This window comes from Globicephala melas, chromosome 7 (genome assembly GCF_963455315.2).
Source record: "Globicephala melas chromosome 7, mGloMel1.2, whole genome shotgun sequence".
In the NCBI taxonomy this organism is placed as follows: domain Eukaryota; kingdom Metazoa; phylum Chordata; class Mammalia; order Artiodactyla; family Delphinidae; genus Globicephala; species Globicephala melas.
The window spans coordinates 112354722-112373712 of record NC_083320.1 but is presented as its reverse complement, the minus strand read 5'-3'; the positions used below and the strand labels follow the sequence as shown (position 1 = coordinate 112373712).

The 18991-nt window shown below is 39.4% G+C and overlaps 1 protein-coding gene across 7 annotated transcripts in view; it reads left to right on the top strand.

Moving 5' to 3' along the window:
- OCA2 (OCA2 melanosomal transmembrane protein) overlaps window positions 1-18991 on the top strand; it is a 257288-nt gene that overhangs the window by 7490 nt on the left and 230807 nt on the right. For 3 of the 7 annotated variants that reach the window (XM_060301520.1, XM_030840342.2, XM_060301518.1), the window contains exons 2-3: window positions 14750-14828; window positions 15235-15528. In XM_060301520.1, coding sequence (XP_060157503.1) covers window positions 15281-15528 — 248 coding nt within the window. In that variant the 5' untranslated portion in view covers window positions 14750-14828; window positions 15235-15280. The remainder of the gene's footprint in view (window positions 1-14749; window positions 14829-15234; window positions 15529-18991) is intronic. The other 4 variants (XM_030840343.2, XM_060301519.1, XM_030840345.2 and 1 more) reach the window with 3 other exon arrangements.

Genomic DNA, 18991 nt, shown 5'->3' with positions numbered 1-18991 from the left:
CATACAATTCATCAATTTAAATGGTACAATTCAGTGGTTTTTAGTATATTCACTGAATTGTGTGACCATCACCACAGTCAATTTTAGAACACTTTCACCAACCCAAAATGAACCCTATACACATTAGCAGTCACTCCTCACTTTCCTCCAACAGCGTCCTCCTCGGTCCATCCTAGGCAAACACTAATCTACTCCCTGTCTCTATAGATTTGCCTATTTGGAAGATTTCATATGTAAATGGAATTGGGCAAGATGTGCACTTTTGTGACTACCTTCTTTCACTTAACATAATGTTTTCAAAGTTCATCCATGCTGTAGCATGCATTGGTATACTCTTCCTTTTTTATTGTTAAATAATATTCCATTCCACATTTTATTTATCCTTAGTCAGTGATCAACATTTGGGTTGTTTCAAAAACAATACAAAAAAGTATTCATAATACTTTTAAAAAGAGTATGCATAATACTTTTTGAGTATTAAAAATGCTTTTATGAATATTAATGTACAAGTTTTTTTTATGTACAAGTTTTTGTGTGAACATATGTTTTCATTTCTCTTGAGTATATACCTAGAAGTGGAATTACTGGTTCATTTTTAACATTGGTCAACCTGTGAATATTGAATCAGCCTTGAGTCCCTGGAAAAAAGCCCTACTTGGTCATGGCATATAATTCTTTTCACATATTGTGGAATTTCCTGTGCTAATATTTTGTCACGTTTTTTTGCATCATAGTCATGTAACATACTGGCCTGTAGTTTTTTTTGTACTGTCTCTATCTGATTTTGGTATCAGGTAATACTGGCCTCATAAAATTAATTGGGAAGTGTACCTCATCTTCTGTTATCTGCAAGACATTGGGTAGGATTGGTGTTAATTCTTCTTTCATTGTGGAGTAGAATTTTCAGTGAAGTCATCTTGGCCTGGAAGTTTTTTGGGGGGGAACTTAAAAATTCAAACTCAACTTACTTAATAGTTATAGGATATTCAAATTATTTTGTACTGGGTGAGTTATACTAATTTGTGCTTTTTTAAAGAATAGGTCCTTTTCATTTAGTCAAATTTATGTTTGTAGAGTTGTTCATAGTGTTCAATTATTATCCTTTTGCTGTCTGGTGGTCTGTGGTGTTATTCCCCATTTCATTCCTTGTGTTGGTAATTTCTATTCTCTTTTTTCTTTGTCAGTTGTGCTAGAGGTTTGTCAATTCTATTGACGTTTTGAAGAACTTGTTTTGGTTTAGATTTTTCTGTTGTTTTTCTGTTTTCTATTTTGTTGTTTTTATACCTTTTATTTTCTTATTTTTGTTTGCTTTGGGTTTGTCTTGCTCTTTTTTTTCTAGGATATTGAGAGGGGAGATTAGATTATTGATGAGACTCTTTCTCCTTTCTAATTTGAGCAATTAGTGCTATAAGTTTCCCTCTCATCACTGCCTTAGCTGTGTTCCACAAAGTTTGATATGTTATATTTTCATTTTAATTCAGTTCAATATAATTTTGGTTTACCTTGAGACTTTGTCTTTGACTCCTGGATTATTTAGAAGTGTGTTTTTTAATTTCCAAGTGTGCAAATTTTTGGCCTTTCTGTTATTAATCTCTAATTTGGTTCCATTGTGTCTGTAAAACACACTGTATGTTTCAATTCTTTTGAATTTGTTGAGATTTTTTTAATGGCTCAAGGTGTATCTGGCCTTGATATATGTTCTGTGGGCATTTAAAAAATGTTTTGCTGTTGTTGGGTGGATTATTCAATAGATATCAATTAGATCCCATTTTTTGATGGTGTTGTTCAGTTCTTCTGTATCCTTGCCAATTTTCTGTCTTGTTCTACTGATTGCTGATAGAGAAATGAAATATCCAATGCTATAACTGTACATGTTTGTTTCTCCTTTCAATTCTGTCAGTTTTCCATCACATATTTTGAAGCTCTGTTGTTTGGTGCATACACATTCCATATTTCTGTTTTCTTGGTAAACTGACCCATTTATTATTATACAATATCTCTGTCTGTCCCTAGTAATTTTCTGTGATATGAAGTTTACTGTATCTTGTACCAATACAGCCACTCATGCTTTTTTTGGATTAATGCTTGAATGATATATCTATTATCCATCTTTTTACTTTTAGCCCACCTATCTTGTTATTTTTGAAGTGAATTTCTTGTAGACTGCACATAATTGAGTTGTGTTTTTTAATCTACTCTGCCAATCTCTGCATTAAGTTTTGGATTCAGACCACTTATATTCAATGTAATTTTGATATGTTAGGGCTGTGGGTTACTTAAATATATTTTATAATCCCACTTTGATTTATAGTATTTTTAAATGTATCTTTTATAGCTTTTCAAAGTGGTTGCTCTACATATTAAATTATGTATACATTACTTGTCACAGTACTGTTGTCATTATTTTATCAGTTTGAGTAAAATCTAGAAATCTTACCTCCTTCTCCATTCTTTTTTTTTAAAGCCTGGATAATAATTATAAAATATAATCATCAGGGCTTCCCTGGTGGCACAGTGGTTGGGAGTCCGCCTGCCGATGCAGGGGATGTGGGCTCGTGCCTCGGTCCAGGAGGATCCTGCATGCTGTGGAGCAGCTGGGCCCGTGGGCCATGGCTGCTGGGCCTGCGTGTCCGGAGCCTGTGCTCCACAGCGGGAGGGGCTGCGGCAGTGAGAGGCCTGCGTACCGCCAAAAATATATATATATATATATATATATAAAATCATGTAAATAGGTGTATTGGGGTGGAGAGGCACATATAAATTTTATGGTTGGGGTACTGTTTTTTATGATTTAAAAAAATTTTATTGGAGTATAGTTGATTTACAGTGTTGCATTAGTTTCAGGTGTACAGGAAAGAGAATCAGTTATACATATACATATATCCACTCTTTCTTAGATTCTTTTCCCATACAGGCCATTACAGAGTATTGAGTAGAGTTCCCTGTGCTCTACCATAGGTCCATATTAGTTACCTATTTTATATATAGTAGTGTGTATATGTCAATCCCAATCTCCCAATTTATCCCTCCTCCCTTTACCCCCTGGTAATCATAAGTTGTTCTTTTTTTAAATCTTTATCGGAGTAAAATTGCTTTACAAAGTTGTGTTAGTTTCTGCTGTATAACATTGTGAATCAGCTATAGGTATACATATATCCCCATATCCCCTCCTTCTTGGGTCTCTCTCACACCCTCCCGATCCCACCCCTCTAGGTGGTCACAAAGCACCGAGATGATCTCCCTGTGCTACATGGTTGTTTCCCACTAGCTATCTGTTTTACATTTGGTAGTGTATATATGTCCATGCTACTCTTTCACTTCGTCCCAGCTTACCCTTACCCTTCTCTCTCTCTGTGTCAAGTCCATTCTCTATGTCTGCGTCTTTATTCCTGTCCTGGCCCTAGGTTATTCAGAACCATTTTTTTAGATTCCATATATATGTGTTAGCATGTGATATTTTTTTCTCTTTCTGACTTAATTCACTCTGTATGACAGATTTTAGGTCCATTCACCTCACTACAAATAACTCAGTTTCGTTTTTTTTTTTATGGCTGAGTAATATTTCATTGTATATATGTGCCACATCTTCTTTATCCATTCATCTGTTGATGGACACTTAGGTTTCTTCCGTGTCCTGGCTATTGTAAATAGTGCTGCAATGAACAGTGTGGTACATGTCTCTTTATGAAATATGGTTTTCTCAGGGTATATGCCCAGTAGTGGGATTGCTGGGTCATATGGTAGTTTTTTTCTTTTAGTTTTATAAGGACCCTCCATACTGTTCTCCATAGTGGCTGTATCAATTTACATTCCCACCAACAGTGCAACAGGGCTCCCTTTTCTCCACACCCTCTCCAGCATTTATTGTTTGTGATTTTTTGATGATGGCCATCCTGACCAGTGTGAGGTGATACCTCACTGTGGTTTTGATTAGCATTTCTCTAATGATTATTGATGCTAAGCATCCTTTCATGGGTTTGTTGGCAATCTGTTTATCTTCTGCGGAGAAATGTCTATTTAGATCTTCTGACCATTTTTGGATTGGGTTGTTTGTTTTTCTGATATTGAGTTGCATGTGCTGCTTGTATTTTGGAGATTAATCCTTCATCAGTTGCTTCACTTGCAAACATTTTCTCCCATTCTGAGGGATGTCTTTTCATCTCATTTATGATTTCCTTTGCTGTGCAAAAGCTTTTAAGTTTCATTAGGTCCCATTTGTTTATTTTTATTTCCATTTCTCTAGGAGGTGGTTCAAAAAGGATCTTGCTGTGATTTATGTCAAAGGGTGTTCTTCCTATGTTTTCCTCTAAAAGTTTTATAGTGTCTGGCCTTACATTTAGGTCTTTAATCTATTTTGAGTTTATTTTTGTGAATGGTGTTAGGAAGTGTTCTAATTTCATTCTTTTACATGTAGTTGTCCAGTTTTCCCAGCACCACTTTTGAAGAGGCCTTCTTTATCAAAAATAAGGTGACCATATGGGTGTGGATTTATCTCTGGGCTTTCTGTCTCATTGCATTTATGTATATTTCTGTTTTTGTGCCAGTACCATACTATCTTGATAACTGTACCTTTGCAGTATAGTCTGAAGTCAGGGAGCCTGATTCCTCCAACTCTATTTTTCTTTCTCAAGATTGCTTTGGCTATTTGGGGCCTTTTGTGTTTACATATAAATTGTGAAATATTTTGTTCTAGTTCTGTGAAAAATGCCACTGATAGTTTGATAGGGATTCATTGAATCTGTAAATGGCTTTGGGAAGTATGGTTATTTTTACAATGTTGATTCTTCCAATCCAAGAACACAGTACATCTCTCCATCTGTTTGTATCATCTTTAATTTCTTTCATCAGTGTCTTATAGTTTTCTGCATACAGGTCTTTTTTCTCCTTAGGTAGGTTTACTCCTAGGTATTATATTCCTTCTGTTGCAATGGTAAATGGGAGTGTTTCCTTAATTTCTCTTTCAGATTTTTCATCATTAGTGTATAGGAACGCAAGAGACTTCTGTGCATTAATGTTGTATCCAGTTGCTTTACCAAATTCATTGATTAGCTCTAGTAGTTTTCTGGTAGCATCTTTAGGATTCTCTATGTATAGTATCATGTCATCTGCAAACAGTGACAATTTTACTTCCTCTTTTCTGATTTGGATTCCTTTTATTCCTTTTTCTTCTCTGATTGCCATGGCTAAAACTTCCAAAGCTATGTTGAATAATAGTGGTGAGAGTGGGCATCCTTGGCTTGTTCCTGATTTTAGAGGAAATGGTTTCAATTTTGCACCATTGAGGACGATGTTGGCTGTGGGTTTGTCATATATGGCCTTTATTATGTTGAGGAAAGTTCCCTCTATGCCTAATTTCTGGAGAGTTTTTATCATAAATTGGGTGTTGAATTTTGTCAAAAGATTTTCCTTCATCATTGAGATTATCATATGGTCTTATCCTTCAGTTTTTTAATATGGTGTATCACATTGATTGATTTCCATATATTGAAGAATCCTTTCATTCCTGGGATAAACTGCAGTTGATCTTGGTGTATGATCCTTTTAATGTGCTGTTGGATTATGTTTGCTAGTATTTTGTTGAGGATTTTTGCATCTATGTTCATCAGTGATATTGGCCTGTAGTTTTCTTTCTTTGTGACATCTTTGGTTTTGGTAATAGGGTGATGGTGGCCTCATAGAATGAGTTTTGGAGTGTTCCTCCCTCTGCTATATTTTGGAAGAGTTTGAGAAGGATAGGTGTCAGCTCTTCTCTAAATATTTGATAAAATTCGTCTGTGAAGCTATCTGGTCCTGGGCTTTTGTTTGTTGGAAGATTTTTAATGACAGTTTCAATTTCAGTGCTTGTGATTGGTCTGTTTATATTTTCTATTTCTTCCTGGTTCAGTCTCAGAAGGTTGTGCCTTTCTAAAATTTGCCTATTTCTCCCAGGTTGTCCATTTTATTGGCCTATAGTTGCTTGTAGTAATCTCTCATGATTCTTTGTATTTCTGCAGTGTCAGTTGTTACTTCTCCTTTTTCATTTCTAATTCTTTTGATTTGAGTGTTCTCCCTTTTTTTTTTTTTGATGAGTCTGGCTAATGGTTTACCTATTTTATTTATCTTCTCAAAGAACCGGCTTTTGGTTTTATTGATCTTTCCTATTGTTTCCTTCATTTCTTTTTCATTTATTTATGATCTGATCTTTATGATTTCTTTCCTTCTGCTAACTTTGTGATTTTTTTCTTCTTATTTCTCTAATTGCTTTAGGTGTAAGGTTAGGTTGTTTATTTGAGATGTTTCTTGTTTCTAGAGGTATGATTTTATTGCTATAAACTTCCCTCTTAGAACTGCTTTTGGTGCATCTCATAGGTTTTGGGTCATCGTGTTTTCATTGTCATTTCTTTCTAGGTATTTTTTAATTTCCCCTTTGATTTCTTCAGTTATCTCTTGGTTATTTAGTAGTGTATTGTTTAGCCTCCATGTGTTTGTATTTTTTACAGTCTTTTTCCCTGTAATTGTTATCTAGTCTCATAGCATTGTGGTCGGAAAAGATACTTGATACAATTTCAATTTTCTTAAATTTACCAAGGCTTGATTTGTGACCCAAGATATGGTCTATTGTAGAGAATGTTCCATGAGCACTTGAGAAGAAAGTGTATTCTGTGGTTTTTGGATGGAATGTCCTATAAATATCAATTAAGTCCCTCTTGTTTAATGTGTCATTTAAAGCTTGTGTTTGCTTATTTATTTAGATTTTGGATGATCTCTCCATTGGTGATCATTGGGTGTTAAAATCCCCTATTATTATTGTGTTGCTCAATTTCCTCTTTTATGGCTCTTAACATTTGCCTTATGTATTGAGGTACTCCTATGTTGGGTGCATAAATATTTACAATTGTTATATCTTCTTCTTGGATTCATCCCTTGATCATTATGTTGTGTCCTTCTTTGTTTCTTCTAATAGTCTTATTTTAAAGTCTATTTTGTCTGATATGAGAATTGCTACTCCAGCTTTCTTTTTATTTCCATTTGCATAGAATATCTTTGTCCATCCTCTCACTTTCAGTCTGTATGTATCCCTAGGTCTGAGGTGGGTCTCTTGTAGACAGCATATATGCAGTTCTTGTTTTTCTATCCATTCACCTCATTTGTGTCTTTTGGTTGGAGCATTTAATCCATTTACATTTAAGGTAATTATCGATATATATTTTCCTATTACCATTTTCTTAATGGTTTTGGGTTTGCTTTTGTTGGTCTTTTCCTTCTCTTGTGTTTCTCCCTAGAGACGTTCCTTTAGCATTTGTTGTAAAGCTGGTTTGGTGATGCTGAATTCTCTTAGCTTTTGCTTGTCTGTAAAGGTTTTAATTTCTCCATTGAATCTGAATGAGATCCTTCCTGGGTAGAGTAATCTTGGTTGTAGGTTTCTCCCTTTCATCACTTTAAATAGGTTCTGCCAGTCCTTTATGGCTTGCAGAGTTTCTGCTGAAAAGTCAGCTGTTAACCTTATTGGGATTCCCTTGTATGTTGTTGGTTGTTTTTCCATTGCTGCTTTTAATATTTTTTCTTTTTATTTAATTTTTGATAGTTTGATTAATATGTGTCTTGGCAAGTTTCTTCTTGGATTTATCCTGTATGGGACTCTCTGCACTTCCTGGACTTGACTATTTCCTTTCCCATGTTAAGGAAGTTTTCCACTATAATATCTTCAAATATTTTCTTAGACCCTTTCTTTTTCTCTTCTTCTTCTTGGACCCCTATAATTCGAATATTGGTGTGTTTAATGTTGTCCCAGATGTCTCTGAGACTGTCCTCAATTCTTTTGATTCTTTTTTCCTTATTCACTCTGTGGTAGTTATTTCCACTATTTTATCTTCCAGGTCACTTACCCATTCTTCTGCCTCAGTTATTCTGCTATTTATTCCTTCTAGAGAATTTTAAATTCCATTTATTGTGTTGTTCATCGTTTGTTTGCTCTTTAGCTCTTTTAGGTCCTTGTTAAACATTTCTTGTTTTTCCTCCATTCTATTTCCACGATTTTGGATCATGTTTACTATCATTACTCTGAATTCGTTTTCAGGTACACTGCCTATTTCCTCTTCATTTCTTTGGTCTGCTGGGTTTTTACCTTGCTCCTTCATCTGCTGTGTATTTCTCTGTCTTCCCATTTTGCTTAACTTACTGTGTTTGGGGGTTTCCTTTTTGCAGGCTGCAGGTTTGTAGTTCTTGTTGTTTTTGGTGTCTGCCCCCAGTGGGTAAGGTTTTTTCAGTGGGTTGTATAGGCTTCCTGGTGGAGGGAACTGGTGCCTGCGTTCTGGTGGATGAGGCTGGATCTTGTCTTTCTGGTGGCCAGTAGCACGTTGGGTGGTGATTTTTGGGGTGTCTGTGGACTTATGATTTTAGGCAGCCTCTCTGCTAATGGGTGTTGTTACGTTCCTGTCTTGCTAGTTGTTTGACATGGGGTGTCCAACACTGTGGCTTGCTGGCCATTAGGTGGCGCTGGGTCTTAGCATTGAGACGGAGATATCTGGGAGAGCTCTTGCCAATTGACATTATGTGGGTCCGGGAGGTCTCTCGTGGTCTAATGTCCTGAACTTGGCTCTCCCACCTCAGAGGCTCAGGCCTGACACCAGGCTGGGGCACCAAGATCCTGTAAGACACACAGCTCAGAAGAAAAGGGAATAAAAGAAAGAAAAAATAAATTAAAATGAAAAAATAAAAAAAAATTCTAAAAAAATAATAAAAAAAAGAAGAGAGTCACCAAACCAATAAACAAATCCCACAATGATAACAAGTGCTAAAAACTATACTAAGATAAACATACAAATCAGTAACAAATCAGTTGCAGACAGCAAACTCCAAGTCTACAGTTCCTCCCAATGTCCACTGCATCAATTTTGGGTTGATTCGTTGTCTATTCAGGTATTCCACAGATGCAGGACACCTCAAGTTGATTGTGGGGATTTTATCTTCTGCTCCTGAGGCTGCTGGGAGAGATTTCCCTTACTCTTTGTTCACACAGATCCTGGGGTTCAGCTTTGGTTTTGGCCCCATCTCTGCGTGTAGGTTGCCCTGTCTTCTGTTCCCACCCAGACAGGATGGGGTTAAAGTAGCGGCTGATTAGAGGGCTCTGGTTACTCATGCTGGGGGGTGGGGAGGGGTATGGTATTTATAATTGGAATGCAGGGCAAGCCTGTGGTGGCAGAAGCTGCCGTGACGTTGCAACAGCCTGAGGTGCACTGTATGTTCTCCTGGGGAGCTTGTCGCTTGATCATGGGACCCTGGCAGTGGTGGGCTGCACAGGCTCCCGGGAGGGGAGCTGTGGATAGTGACCTGGGCTTGTACACAGGCTTCTTGTGGCTGCAGCAGCAGCCTTAGCGTTTCATGCCAGTCTCTGGTGTCTGTGCTGATAGCCGTGGCTCGTGCCCATCTCTGGAGCTCGTTTAGGCGATGCTCTGAATCCCCTCTCCTCGCTCACCCCAAAATAATGATCTCTTGCCTCTTAGGCAGGTCCAGAAATTTTCTCAGAATCCTTCCCAGCTAGCTGTGGTGCACTAGCCCCATTCAGGCTCTGTTCCTGCAGCCAACCCCAGTCGCCTCCCTGGGGTCTGACTTCTGAAGCCAGAGCCTCAGCTCCTAGCCCCACCTGCCCTGGCGGGTGAGCAGACAAGCCTATCAGGCTGGTGAGTGCTGGTTAGCACTGATCCTTTGTGCGGAAATCTCTTCACTTTACCCTCTGCACCCCTGTTGCCGTGCTGTCCTCCGTGGCTCCAAAGCTGCCCCCCTCCCACTCCCGTCTCCACCAGTGAAGGGGCTTCCTGGTGTGTGGAAACTTTTCCTCCTTCACAGCTCCCTCCCAGAGGTGCAGGTTCCATCCCTATTCTTTTGTATTTTTTCTTTCTTGTTTTGCCCTACCCAGGTACGTGCGGATTTTCTTGCCTTTTGGGAAGTCTGAGGTCTTCTGCCGGCATTCAGTAGGTGTTCTGTAGGAGTTGTTCCACATGTAGATGTATTTGTGTGGAGGAGGGTGATCTCCACGTTTTACTCCTCTGTCATCTTGAAGGTTCCATGTCCCTCTCCATTCTTTTTTTTTTTTTTTTTTTGCGGTACGTCGGCCTCTCACTGTTGTGGCCTCTCCCGTTGTGGAGCACAGGCTCCGGACTCTCAGGCTCAGTGGCCATGGCTCATGGGCACAGCCACTCTGTGGCATGTGGGATCTTCCTGGACCGGGGCACGAACCCGTGTCTCCTGCATTGGCAGGTGGACTCTCAACCACTGTGCCACCAGGGAAGCCCCCTCTCCATTCTTTATCTTACCAATTTGTGACAAATTGTCTTAAATATTTCCTCTACATACATTGATAACCATATCAGAGAGTGTTACAATATTTGCTTCAAAAATCAAACATAATGTAGAAAATTCCAAAAGAGAGAGAAAATGTATTGTATTTGCTCTTACTTTTCCATTTCCATTATTCTTTTCACCTTCCTGATGCTCCAAAATTTCTTCTCTTAATCTTTCTTTTTTTGTTTAGAGAACTTTCTTTGGCCATTCTTTTAGGATAAGTCTGCTGGCAACAAATTCTCTGTTTTCTTTCATCTAAGGTCTTGATTTCCCCTACATTCCTGAAGGATATTTTCACTAGATAAAGGATTCAGGGTTGACAGTTCTTCCTTTCATTACTTGAAAAATATGGTGCCACTTCTGGCCTCCATGGTTTCTGTTATTTGAATTTTTCCCCCCTGTACATACATCTTCATTTTTCTCTTGATGGCTTCAAGACTTTTTCTTTGTCTTCAGTTTTCAAAAGTTTGACTACAGTATATCTTGGCGTAGGTTTCTTTGGGTTTATCTTCTTTGGGTTTTACTAAGCTTCTATGATGTGTAGATATATGTGTTTTGTCCAATTTGGGGAGTTTTCAGCCATTATTTCTTCAAACACTTTTTCAACTACATAGTATTTCTCTTCTCCTTCTGGGATTCTCATTACATGAAGATTATATCTTTTGTTATAGCCCCACAGGTCTCTGAGGGTCTGTTAATTTTTTTCCTCTTTTGTTTGTATTAGGTAATTTCTATTGTTCTAACTCCCAGTTCATTGGTTCTTTTCTGTTTCCTCCATTTTGCTATTGAGCCATCTATTGAATTTTTAGTTTTGCTATTGTGTTTTTCAGTTCCATTTGGCTCTTCTTTGTTGAGGCTTTCTATTTCTTTGCTGAGACTTTCTAGTTTTTCATTTGTTCCAAGTGTCTCTGTTATTGCCTGTTGAACCATTTTCATTTTAGCTGTCTTAAAACTCTTTGTCAGATAATTCCAACATCCCTGTCATCTTAGTGTTCTCATCTATTTTCTTTCAAGTTGATATTTCCTTGGTTATCACTGTAACAGGGGATTTTGATTGAAACTTGCACATTTCAAGTATTATGAGGCTCTAATTCCTATTTAAACTTTCTGTTTAGCTGGTTTCCTCTGACACCATTCCAGCAGAAGGGCCTAGTACTGCCTCATTGCTGCCAGGTGGGATTAGAAATCCAAGTTCCCCACTTGGCCTCAGTTGATATCATGGTAGGGAAGGATTCCTTGTTATTTCTGGGTGGTGGTGTGGGAGATCTGGCTCCCTACTAGGCCTCTGCTGATACCTTCCTGGATGGGAGGGATAAGGTCACCTCATTACTGCTCCTCATGTGGCCTGCAGGGACACAGTTGTGACATGGCCTCACTACTGCAGTGGTGAATGTTCGTTTTGTCTACTTGGCCTGCTCTGACACCTCACCAAGGAGGTGTTTCTCTTACTGCCAGGTGGGGCTGAAGTTCAGGTTCCCCACTCTTGGTCTCCACCTACCTGGTGCGGGGTGTGCATAAGGAGGAGGTTGGACTCCCTAGCACCCAGCAGGGATGAATGTCCCAGCTCCCTATTTTCCTTCTCTGACCACCTCAGTGGGAATGGGGGACCGGGCCCCTTATTACAGCCTGGTGAGGCTGGGAGTTTAGGCTCACCGCTTGGCCTTTGCTGTCTGGATAAATGTGGGTCTACAGTGTTTGGCTTCAGTAGAGTAGTGTCTAAACGTTTTCTATCCTACTAGGCAGCCGCATTCATATTCCTTTGGCTAGAGAGGGCAGGCTTTTCTTGGGGCTTTTTTGGTCTACATCTGTTGGTGTTTTCAGGTTGCTGACATCTTCAGCACCCTGTCTGGGATATATGAGACATGATAAAAATCCAAGGACACAGCCTCACTTCTGTGTCATTTCTTGGGTCCCTAACTTGTTTGCCACCTTCTGTCCACCTTTCAGAGTCTTCTTATGGTTGTTTTATATAAAATGTCAGGTTTTTCATTGTACTTAGCAGGAAGAAGAGGGAAAAGTAATTCTACTCTATGTTCCTGGGAGCATAAGTCCTGAGATGTACTTTTTTAGTGTTGATAGTATGTTTGCATGCTAGCCTGAATGATTTTGGAGAGAAGGAGGAAAAAATGTAACGTAGCAGTTTGAACAGGTGAGCGTGGGTGGGCTCCATTGTACCCAGTAGGGCTACAGGCAAGCGTGTCCTTGGAAGGCTGGGTACTTCAGCCTCTGGTTAGCTTCTCAGCATGTCTACCTCCCATGTAACCAGCTTCTGTGGTTGTGTACTCAGAGCAGCTTCCATTTCCTTCTTGGACCCTGGCTGATTCCATCAGTGAAGGAAGAAAGAGGCAAATTCAGTAGCTGAGACTAGAAAGGAGGGAAGGTATACAGGGATTTAGGGAGGGAGGTGGAGGAGAGCAGGAGTGAAAATTGACTTGGGAGATGCAGTAGGATTGCTGGGCAGTGCTGGGACCCACTGAGAACCCTGCATGTGGAGGCCAGGTGAGAACAGCAGCAGCACCCAGGGTTCTCCTTGGCCACATTCAGCCACGTAAGTGGAGGCTCAGAGTGGGCAAGTCAGGTTTGGGGTCTTGCCACGTGACAGATAGACTCCAGGGTGGCCCCCATGATCCCCACTGTCTGGCGTTCACACTCTTGTGTGATGATCCCCTGCCGTGGAGTGAGGGTGGGACCTTTAACTGGCTTCCAACCCATAGAATATGGCAAGGGTGATGGATGGGATGTTACTCTTTGACGGCTACATTACATGAAATTCTTCCTTGTTAGTTGACTCGCTCTGGAGACTCTTGCTATTCCTTGATGAAGTGAACAGACCTGTTGGGGTTCACATGGCAAAGAGCTGCAGGAAGCCTGTAGGAAGTGAGGGTGGTCTCCAGCCGACAACCAGCAAGCAGCTGGGTCCTCAGTCCTGCAGCCACTGGGAAGTGAATTCTGTCAGCACTGAGTGATCTTGGAAGCTGATTCCCAGCGCAATGACACTTGAGAGCCTAAGCAGAAGACCCACCTAAGCCTGCCACAGCGACCCCTGAGCCACCAAAACTCTGAGATTATAAATGTGTATTATTTTAAGCTACTTATTTTGTGGTAATTTATTATGCAGTAATAGAAAACTCATATATCTGGTGAACTTGACAGAATGTAAGAGGAGGCAAATAAAAGGAGGGTGTTTGCTGGACCACAGAATCTCAACTGGGAAAGGGGAGTGAGGACGTGTTGGCTGACATGGGAGCAGGCAAGTGCTGGAGAGGCACTCACAAAACTGAGAGCCCAGGGTATAGATGGTGAAGCCAAAAAATAACAGCAAGTGTAGCAGTGGGTGGGAGGGATGGGGAGAGAGAGAGAGAGAGACCATAAGCTGGGGCCCAAATCATTGAAGAATGAAGGTGGGACCTGGCCAGGAAGACAGTAGTCAGTGTAGTAAAGGTTGGGTGGTGTATTCCAATGGCAGCTGGAGTACGTTAGGGAGGGGAGAAGATGGCAGTGGAGAGCTAAGAGGATAACTCTGTTAAAGGGAGAGAGTGGGACCCAGTGTGTGATGAAAATGTGGGGTCCCTCGTTCAAAAAGCAGGAAAAAGTGCCGTTAACAGTCCTACAATATAAAAGATTTTCCTTTCTTCCAGTCTCTTGACTTGTCCTGGTGTTTTAAATTGCTATTCTAAGTAAAGAAAAATTAAAAATTTAAATTATTAGCATACATTTTATTGTTCATCTGTATATTGTGCAACATCAGTTTAAAATACAAATATGAGAGCATTTAACTTGTAGGTGGAATCACGGAAGTCACACAAGTTGTATGTTCGTGTAGTTCAAATGTGCATATGGAGTTTATTCTTACCAGGTGATGGAAACATTGCGTGAAACTAACTCTAATATTTTTGTTTTGTCTTTTGATACAAGTACATTCTATCAACACTCTCTGCCACCTTCTTACTGATGAGTAAATCATCTTTTCAATGTAAGTGGTGGGTTAAAGTAGGGAAATCATAGCAATAAGAAAACAGTAGGACTTCCTTGGTCATTTGTGTCTCTTCAAAAGCTGTTGCCTTTCTGTATTTAAAGTAAATTCTTGTTCCATCAGAAAGTGTGGGCTTTTGGGCTGTGAGCACCCCCCACCCCCACTTACTCAGTTGTAGACATAACACAGTGACCTTGTACCTGCTTGGACTCCCACACATCCTGGGTCCTCCAGAATTTGTGATCATGGGGCATTGCGAGCCTCTGTGAATTGGGTGACAAGGAGTGGTGGACCCATGAATTGTACTCACTTCACCCAAATGTAAACAAATAAAATGGTAACGGGTTAAAACATAATCCCAAAAACAGGACACCATAACCTTGCAAGTATGGTGATTTTTCTCATTTTTGTAATAGGTATTATTATTTTCTCATTGCAAAAGTATTAATTTTCTAGATGCAGATATCATTAAAGCTGTAGCCTAGACAAAGACAAAGAAGAAAGCCGGAATCATCTGTACCTCCGCCACAAAAAGGTAGCCATACTTTAGAGGCTGTGTCTTTTTGGTTTTCTGTTCTATGTATATTCTAGGTACATATTTATTTCAAGAGATATATCCCAGTGTATCAATGGCGTTTACTATATTTTAAACATTTCCCAATGTCAGTATCTCTAGAGGATATTTATGTTTGCATAGTATTTCCTACTATGCACATATCACAATTTACCTAACTAATGCTCTGTTGTTGAATAGTTAGGTTACTGCTAGTGTGAAATGTGCTAAAATGTTCATTCTTGGAGATGAACATACACTTTTTTCCATATGTTAGATGCTGAGACATGGGAAGGGCCTTGTTATAAGAAGTGTTTCTACTGTACCATTCAGTAGTATGAATTCCCCAAGATAAAAATGATATTCACAGTTTGCTTTTTATCAACAGTGGTTTCTTTCTGGCTGACTCTAGTGAGAAGAGTGGCAACAGAAACATGCACCTAGAGAACAAAGATGGCAGGCTGACTTCTGGTATGCTGGAGATAGAGATACATCAGACATCAGCTCCCATGAGTGCTGGCTTGGGAGGGCCGGGGCTGGTGGGACTCAACACCAGCAACCATAGGCCACAGCAGGGAGACAGCAAGGCAGACTCCCTGAACCCCTACCCCAGTGGGGCAGCTGGGCAGAGCTGCTGGGCTCCTGTGGACCAGAATTTTGGCTCATTCCTCGCGAAGTGGAGGTGAGTTTAAAACAATTTTATCTTGTGAATGTGGAATTTACAAATACTGGGTTTTCTTGAGCATAGTTCTCTCACATTTTTTGTGGGAAAAATTTCCAGATATTCTGCAAGAATCTTTCCAGCATTAGATCACTTTCCTGACCTGTTTTGAATGAATGCTACTTCTAAAATGCGGCTAATGTAAATCCAAAAGATAATAAAAATAGAAATAAGATCAGTTACATCACCTGTGTAAGTATTTTCTTAGAGCTATTAAAATCAGGGTATAGGTACACAGAAAGCAGGAAGGAAGAGTGTGTTAAGTTATCTAGTGCCATGCAACAAACTCCAAAATTCAGAATCTTAAAACAACACATGTTTATTTTCTCACAGTTTTGTGAGTCAGGAATCTGGGCATGGCTTAGCTGGGTCCTCTGCTCAGGGTCTTTTACAGGCTGAGAACAAGTGGTCAGCTGGGGCTGGCTGACCACGGTTCAAGTGGGCAAGGTCTGCTTCCAAACTCGTCTGTGTGATTGTTGGCTGGCCTCAGTTCCCCCCGGGCAGATGGACTGAGGTTCTCAGTCCCTTGTCAGGAGGGCTGCTCCATCGGGGCAAGCATGAGAGACAGTTCTTTGTAACCTAATCACAGACGTAACTCCCCATCACTTTTGCTGTGTGGGCCCATACTGAAGGGGATGGGATCACACAGGGTGTGAACACCTGGAGTGGATCACTGGGGGCATGTCAGAGGCTGCCTGCCACAAAGGTAGAGGAGAGGAGGAGAGAAAAATCGTGAAAGACTAAATGGACCAAAAAGATGACTGGTGTTTTCTATAGAAAACTATGTATGGAGCCCTCCTAGGTTATTTGTATCTTCTCATTGTTTACAACTGATCTGAAAACTGATGACAATGCAAATGATTCTCATCCCAAGAAATACATTTGAAGTGTGTCTGATGGAATGAATTGTCCAGTTTTACACTGATTTTTCAATTCAGTTCAACATTTCTAATTGCCCATATATGTGTGGTTTCTTTTTCTTATTGGTTTCCTGTAATTAATGAGTTCAATAAAATATTTGATATGTGTTCATGTCACATATGTATGGCAGTCATGATTTTATCTTCTTTTTATACTTACAGTTTTATTGAGATAAATTGACATATAACACTGTGCAGGTTAAAGGTGTACAGCATGATAATTTGACTTACATACATCATGAAATGATTACCACAATAAGTTTAGTGAGCATCTGTCATCTCATATAGATACAACATTAAAGAAATAGAAAAAAATTGTTGTCCTTGTAATGAGAGCTCTTAGGATTCATTCTCAACAACTTTCATATACAACATGCAGCAGTGTTAGCTATAGTCATTGTGTTGTATATTACATCCCTAGCACTTATTTATCTTGTAACTGGAAGTTCATACTTTTTGACTGTCTTCATCCAATTCCCCCTCCCTAAGCCCCTGACTCTGGTAACCACAAATCTGATCTTTTCTGAGTTTATTTTTTGAAGTATAGTTGACCTACCATACCATGTTAGCTCCTCATCCACAACATAGTGATTCAATATTTCTATATATTTCAAAATGATCACCACAAGGGTAGTTACGATCTGTCACCATACAAAGATATTACTTAGTTATTGACTGTATTCCCCATGCTGTACATTTAATACTGTGACTCATTTATTTTGTAAGTGGAAGCTGTACCTCTTAATCTCTCTCACCTGTTTCTCTCTTCTCTCCACACCCCTCCGTCTGGCAACTAACAGTTTGTTCTATCTGTGACTCTTTTTCTGTTGAGTTATATTTGTTCATTTGTTTTGTTTTTCAGACTCCACATATAAGTGAAATCATACAGTATTGGTCTTTCTCTGTCTGACTTATTTCACTTAGCATAATACCCTCTAGGTCGAACCATGTTGCTGCAATTGGCAGTATTTCATTCTTTTTTATGGCTGAGTAATATTCCATTGTATGTATATGTGTGTATATATGCATACACACCACATCTTCCTTTTTCAGTCACCTATTTTTGGGCATTTAGGTTGCTTCCATATCTTTTTTTAAAAAATAGATTTGAATCTCCTTTTATTTTTATTTATTTATTTACTTTTACATCTTTATTGGAATATAATTGCTTTACAATGGTGTGTTAGTTTCTGCTTTATAAAAAAGTGAATCAGTTATACATATACATATGTTCCCATATCTCTTCCCTCTTGCATCTCCCTCCCCGCCACCCTCCCTATCCCACCCCTCCAGGCGGTCACAAAGCACCGAGCTGATCTCCCTGTGCTATGTGGCTGCTTCCAACTAGCTATCTACCTTATGTTTGGTAGTGTATATATGTCCATGCCTCTCTCGCGCTTTGTCACAGCTTACTCTTTCCCCTCCCCATATCCTCAAGTCCATTCTGTAGTAGGTCTGTGTCTTTATTCCTGTCTTACCCCTAGGTTCTTCATGACATTTTTTCCCTTAAATTCCATATATATGTGTTAGCATATGGTATTTGTCTTTCTCTTTCTGACTTACTTCACTCTGTATGACAGACTCTAGCTCCATCCACCTCACTACAAATACTCAATTTTGTTTCTTTATATGGCTGAGTAATATTCCATTGTAAACATGTGCCACATCTTCTTTATCCATTCATCCGATGATGGACACTTAGGTTGTTTCCATCTCCAGGCTATTGTAAATAGAGCTGCAATGAACATTTTGGTACACGACTCTTTTTGAATTATGGTTTTCTCAGGGTATATGCCCAGTAGTGGGATTGCTGGGTCATATGGTAGTTCTATTTGTAGTTTTTTAAGGAACCTCCATACTGTTCTCCACAGTGGCTGTATCAATTTACATTCCCACCAACAGTGCAAGAGGGTTCTCTTTCCTCCACACCCTCTCCAGCATTTATTGTTTCTAGATTTTTTGATGATGGCCATTCTGACTGGTGTGAGAGGATATCTCATTGTAGTTTTGATTTGCATTTCTCTAATGATTAATGATGTTGAGCATTCTTTCATGTATTTGTTGGCAGTCTGTATATCTGCTTTGGAGAAATGTCTATTTAGGTCTTCTGCCCATTTTTGGATTGGGTTGTTTGTTTTTTTGTTATTGAGCTGCATGAGCTGCTTATAAATTTTGGAGATTAATCCTTTGTCAGTTGCTTCATTTGCAAATATTTTCTCTCATTCTGAGGGTTGTCTTTTGGTCTTGTTTATGGTTTCCTTTGCTGTGCAAAAGCTTTTAAGTTTCATTAGGTCCCATTTGTTTATTTTTGTTTTTATTTCAATTTCTCTAGGAATTGGGTCAAAAAGGATCTTGCTGTGATTTATGTTATAGAGTGTTCTGCCTATGTTTTCCTCTAAGAGTTTGATAGTTTCTGGCCTTACATTTATATGTCCTTTATTATGTTGGGGAAAGTTCCCTCTATGCCTACTTTCTGCAGGGTTTTTATAATAAATCAGTGTTGA